This window comes from Prunus persica, chromosome G7 (assembly GCF_000346465.2).
Source record: "Prunus persica cultivar Lovell chromosome G7, Prunus_persica_NCBIv2, whole genome shotgun sequence".
Classification (NCBI taxonomy): Eukaryota; Viridiplantae; Streptophyta; class Magnoliopsida; order Rosales; family Rosaceae; genus Prunus; species Prunus persica.
The window spans coordinates 13909881-13916143 of record NC_034015.1 but is presented as its reverse complement, the minus strand read 5'-3'; the positions used below and the strand labels follow the sequence as shown (position 1 = coordinate 13916143).

The 6263-nt window shown below is 37.8% G+C and overlaps 1 protein-coding gene across 1 annotated transcript; it reads right to left on the bottom strand.

The window, feature by feature from the left end:
• On the bottom strand, nt 2634–6009 carry LOC18769867 (purple acid phosphatase 22). Its single transcript, XM_007201989.2, has 5 exons — nt 5709–6009; nt 5321–5612; nt 3652–4220; nt 3466–3554; nt 2634–3028 (listed from the first exon to the last, which is right to left on the bottom strand). The coding sequence occupies exons 1-5, from the start codon at nt 5859–5861 to the stop codon at nt 2794–2796; spliced, it is 1338 nt and encodes a 445-aa protein (XP_007202051.1). The 5' UTR covers nt 5862–6009; the 3' UTR covers nt 2634–2793.

Sequence of the window (6263 nt, the reverse complement as noted above, 5' to 3'; positions counted from 1 at the left end):
CACCAATGAATTGTGGAATAGGAACGAGATGATCATCGATGATATATTTGCATTCTTAGTGGCTACTGAGATCATAAAAGATGATGATATTGAGCCGTGCTCTATTGATAAATGCACATAGAGGCAAGATTGGCCTAAGTGGAAAGATGCAATCCAGGTAGAATTAAATTCTTTGGAAAAAATGAGTGTTTTTGGACCTATTGTTCAAACTCCACCCAATGTGAACCCTGTAGGTTACAAGTGGGTATTTACAAGAAAGTGCAATGAGAAAAATGAGATATCAAGGTATAAAGCGTGTCTCGTTGTGCAAGGATTTTCACAAAGGCCTGGAATTGATTATGTGGAAACGTACTCTCCAATAATTGACACAATTACGTTCCGTTACTTAATAAGTATGGCGGTTTCAGAAAAACTTGAAATGAGACTCATGGATGTCATTACCGCATATCTGTATGGAGAATTGAATGCAGATATATAAATGAAAGTCCTAGAATGACTTAAGCTACCTGAAGCAGCCAGGAATAAACCACGGGACATGTTCTCAATTAAATTGAGAAGATCATTATATGGGCTAAAACAATATGGGCGAATGTGGTACAATCGTCTCAGTAAGTATTTACTGAAGGAAGGATACACAAATGATCCTATTTGTCCATGTGTATTTATTAAGAAATCAGAGTCTGGATTTGCGATAATGGCAATATATGTCGACGACATGAATCTAATTGGAACTTCTGAAGAGCTCCAAAAGACTGTTGATTATCTCAAACGTGAGTTTGAGATGAAAGATCTTGGAAAGACAAAATATTGTCTTGGCTTACAGATTGAGCACAGTGCTAATGGAATTTTGGTGCATCAATCAACTTATATTGAAAAAGTATTGAAACAATTTGGCATGGATAAAGCACTCCAATGGTCGTTTGGTCACTTGACACTAAAAAATATCCATATTCGTCCAAAAGAAGATGATGAAATGGTCCTTGGTCCAGAAGTACCATATCTTAGTGCAATAGGTGCTTTATTGTACTTAGCACAATGTACCAGACTAGACATAGCATTTTCAGTAAATATGTTAGCAAGGTACAGCTCTGCTCCAACAAGGCGACATTGGATCGGCATCAAACATATTCTACGATACTTTCGTGGGACAACAGACATGGGCTTATTCTATTCTAGTGAATTGACCAACGCCCAGAGTATTGTTGGGTATGCTAATGCAGGATATCTCTCTGATCCACATCAAGGATGATCACAGACTGGGTATGTATTTACATGTGGAGGAACTGCATCTCATGGCGTTCAACGAAACAAACGCTAGTGGCCATATCTTCCAATCACTCAGAAATACTTGCCCTCCATAAAGCCAGTCGTGAATGCGTTTGGTTAAGGTCGGTGATTCATCACATACAAAGCACATGTGCCCTACCCTCATCAACAGACACTCCAATAATCCTAAATGAGGACAATGCAGCTTGTATTACTCAGATCACAGGAGGGTATATCAAGGGTGACAAGACCAAGCGCATATCACCAAAATTTTTCTACACACATCAGCTCCAGAAGAGTCAAGAAATCAAAGTCAGACAAATCCGCTCAAGCGATAACCTGACAGATCTCTTCACCAAATCGTTGCCAAAATGTACATTCCAAAAGTTAGTGCATGACATTGGATTACGACAACTCTGCAAGCAATTAAGTTGGAGCATGCAAAATCAGGGGGAGCATTCAAGAGTCCTCTAACACAGGACATCTGCGTGTTGTACTCTTTTTCCTTCGACTAGGGTTTTTCCCATCGAGTTTTTCCTAGCAAGATTTTAACGAGGCAACATGAGCGCATTACCCTTATGTCCGGAATAAGTTGTACTCTTTTTCCTTCGCTTAGGTTTTTTCCCACTGGGTTTTTCCAAGTAAGGTTTTAATGAGGCAACCAATCTAGGGACATGTGGTCTTCAAGGGGGAGTGTTATAAAGTAAGAAGTGAAGTCCACATGAATAAAGTAAAGGGGTATTAGTCAAAAGATAAATTATGATGTTGGGATGAATGATGATGTTGGGAGAAAATGCTGAAGATGCATCCACGAGAGGCCATTCTAATTGCCTATAAATAGGCTTCCTCTTAAGTTGTAAAATACACAACCAATTAGAAGAGAAGAGAGTGAGAGTCATAGAAGAAAAGAGAGAGTGAGTTCTATCTTAGAAAAAATTCTGTCAGTGTAAACACCACAAAGAGTAAATATAATTTCACTCCTAATATACTCCCAATATTTAGTGGTACTTCTCATACTCTCTGATTATTCTAGTTCTATAACACTTTCCTTTATTGTTCGTTTTATTTTACAAAAAATGGTGATTTGTTTTTATGGATAAAATTTCAAATAATGTATGTTAAGTGCAATTAAATCATTTATGTTCCCTCTTTCTAAATTATTTTTTTCCTTTTACCTTGATCAAAGGTTAATATTTGTTGTTTTTTAGGGCCTTTCCTATTAAGATGAGGGGCGATAGTATACTAAACCTATACACACTACACAGATTTGAGGACTCGAACTCAAGACCTTTCGTGGGAGAACAATTGCTCCAAACCACTACACTAGGAGGTCCTTTACTAATATTTGGATTGTCTACTTTCTGAGCAATTAATGTCAAAATATAACAGTGTTATTTCTATCCCAAACTTTGTTGAGAACTTTTACATTATGAGCCCTTGGGGTAAAAATCCTGGATTCGCCATTGGCTAGACAAAAACAATTTATGAGAAGAAGACTTTATTTTCTGTGAAATTATATATAATCTCTTATAGTTCATCATTGACAGATGATGATGCCATCTTCTCATTCTGGTTAACAGATTTCAAGCATGTTTTAGAGCTGCTCAAACTCTCTAACCAGAACTGGTCTTTCACAACCGAGTTTGAGTCGTTGTTTCGATGCCATCCCCAAAATGCGTGTGTTTCATTTACTATTCTCAGCCTTCCATGGCCGAAGCTTGGCTCTCTGTACAAGGACAGAGGGGAAGCAGGCTCTTCGAACCTACATGTACATATATACACCATTAGATGATCAAATTAAGGTAAATTAAACTTTAAACAATAGTTAAAAGCTTGGTTATTTTGAACAAAAGTTTAACTAATTAGATCAAACTCATAAACTACTTCACATGAAAATCACATTAATGCTCCATAGGTCATGTTATATTCTGGGATAGTTTGGTTATTTAATAACCCAAACAATTTTTGGGCAAATCTGACCTAGCAAATGTTGCCCATCCAGAAAAAGTACTGCAAATTTGTTAGTATTTTCATGTAAGGATAAGGTAAGGAGGGCTCCATCTTTTACTTTTGCACACACTTATTGGAAGTCTCAAAGACGGCCCTTAACTAGCAAGCATGTGATGTTACACTATCATCCACAACCATCATTAACAATCTAACAACATTACATCATAATCTAAAATAAAATGTACTTACGTTAATGCCAATCCTTCTCGGTTTCCACCGTCACCAATTGTCATATACACCGGACCGCACGGGTCAGCCTCATTGTTGTAAATCCTGGTCTGCATATAACATCAGTCATCAACTAAAAGAACAGCATTAAACAATTAACTAACGTTAATTAATTCGCAAATAACAAGGAATCAAAGTCCAACTTACAAATCGTTCATATGCATGAACATGTCCTGCAAAAACCACATCGACCCTTGCATTGTACAACAACTCCTCCATGGCCTGCCTCATGCTCTCTCCTTCACCTTGATGAGCAGTATTCGTATTATACCAAGGTGCATGCAAAAGCACAACCACCCATGGCGTTTTCTTCCTATCAATCTTTGCCAAGTCAGCCTGAAGCCACTGGTACTGATCTGACTCAGCATCGAACTCAACATAGGATCCCAGCATGATAACGTGGGTCCCAGCAACCTCAAAAGAGTAGTACAAGTTTGAGGTGGACCCACTCTCTTGGTAGGGCATACGCCACCTGGCATTGTAGGCTTTGAAGCCAGTTGGGTAGATGATGGGGAAGCTCTCGATCTCATGGTTGCCTTGGGTGACCATCCATGGGCGTTTGCTTGCGTAGGGCTCAACAATTCGGCCAAATGAGTCCCAAAGGGGTTGATGGGTGTCGGCATATGACAAATCACCGGGCAGAAGAAGTACATCGTAGTCTATGCTTCCTATGTGTTCTAGGGTGGAGTTTGTCCATTCAGTCTGCCCCAGGTCACCTGAAAATTAACGACGTTCAAGTAATATTTACACGCCATTTTAATAAAGTGCGACAATTTATTCCGAATCTCATTTTTTTGGTAAATGAGATGCTATTGGGTCCACAAGTACATATAAACAAGAAATACTTATCTCACATTTGGTGGTTTAGATTAAATTGGACTATTTCAATTAAACTAGATAAGTGTCATGGCCGATGTTTGGTGAACTTATAAATGTTGAAACTGAACTCATTAAATTGAACAACAGTCCAACATATTATGCCTTATGATTAATCTCATCTAAAAAGTACAATTTATAAGGATTGATTTGAACTCAATTCCAATCTAATTCAAACCGAGTCACTAAATGAGGAATTAATGCCTATTTGGGGGCATGTGTAGGAGACTTGTGTACAGCCCAAATTAAGGTGAATGAGTGGAGGATGTTCACTCAGAAAAAGATTCCTTCAAAGCAAATATAAATCCAAACATATACTAACGACAAAAGAAAGTGGAGCTCAATTAAATAATACATACCAGGGACATATTAATCTTGTAACCATGAACACATAAACAGTGCCTCAGCCCCACAAACCAAACCCAGTGTGAGAGATAGAAGCACAAACTTGCAAACACAGGTGCAATATTATAGCTGTTGTAATTATAATTATAGGATTAAGCTAGGTTATTACGTCAATAATTAATTAAGGTCTGATCCAGGACAGTGTGATTTTTTTCAAGATTTTTTGAAGACGCAGCTTAGCAATTTGTTGCAACTTTTCCTAAGGAGTGGTTCACACTCTTCTCCAACTATTTCTTGCCATTCTGCTTAGTTTGCCTTCAAGCAACCTATAGCTAACCAACTCATCCCCCTAGAATATTCTAATTTCAGAAATAAGTTGGAGTGTGCATCACCAACGGTTACTTAGAAGAAAAGTCATCTTCTATATTCGACAATTTGATGTGTTATGTTGTTTGATTAGAAAAATTAATCAGCTAAAATCTTGCAGAAATATGTGTTTGAGATTGAGAATCTAACAACATAACATATCAATTATATACCGAGCCAGTTACCAATTCCATACAATATCTTAAGAAAGAAAAAACGCATGACTTACCGGCCACAGCAAATTCAAGAGGAAGTTTTTGTGGGGGTGTCTTGAAGGAGAACTCTTGCTCTGAACCTCCACACCTATAGTAGTACATAGTGGCAGGCTCCAGAGGGCCAATGGTAACATGGTGGATCTTCCCAGAGCTGTAGAAAAAATACTTGTACGATGTGTCTTCTCCAGTTGCCTTGCTATTATATTTCCCGGGTGCCTTTCCATATTCCACAACTGATTTTCCATGCTTGCTATCGGTAACCCATGAAACCCTCATGTGATCTTTTCCCACCAGTGAAATATGCACCTTATCCAAATTAAGAAAATAATTAACAAAAAAAGAAGATAAATATTTTCTAAAATCATATACGAAAAACCTTCAAACTGCTCACAAATTTTGTACCTGTTGAGGGTCCGAGTCCGAACGGGTGTGTTTCGTAAATATGACTCTGCGAGGGGGTTGCCTGATAAAATCATCATCTTGTGCTTTCAGGAGTTGAGGGGAGAGACAGATGATTAGGAAGAGAGAGAGAACAGGAAGACATAATTTCTTCATTTTGAGAGCTATTGGATATACAAAATATTTGCAGAGCCTAGAGAGGCTTATAATATGAGGCTTGAGAGAGTTTGAAAAAAAAAAAATTGTATAAAATATTTGGATTGCAATGGCGTGAAGTAAGTCTGTTTGAAATTATCTTGGATATGCTTACAGCAAAGCCACTGGCCGCCAAGAATTCTCAGTCCTTGGTATTTCTATCTGGCATATTGTAGATTAGACTTAATTGTCTTGGTTTTGGTCTTAATTAGGTTAATTTTCATTAGTTTAATTTAATATGCATTATCAGAGAACATGTCCATCTGTGCATGAACTCTAGGAGTCGGCTTTTTCCCATTCCAAAAAAAGAAAAAGGAAGAAAAAGAAGACAAAGCAGTTGGTCATGTTAACTTTTAGGCTTGA

What these genes read in the sequence shown, in the direction of transcription:
- LOC18769867 (XM_007201989.2), bottom strand. Translation starts at nt 5,861, where the DNA reads ATGAAGAAATTATGTCTTCCTGTTCTCTCTCTCTTCCTAATCATCTGT. An exon ending in CGGACTCGGACCCTCAACAG is followed by an intron (nt 5,613 to 5,708) that starts GTACAAAATTTG and finishes AATTTGGATAAG; the next exon opens with GTGCATATTTCACTGGTGGG. An exon ending in CGAGAAGGATTGGCATTAAC is followed by an intron (nt 3,029 to 3,465) that starts GTAAGTACATTT and finishes ATGTACATGTAG; the next exon opens with GTTCGAAGAGCCTGCTTCCC.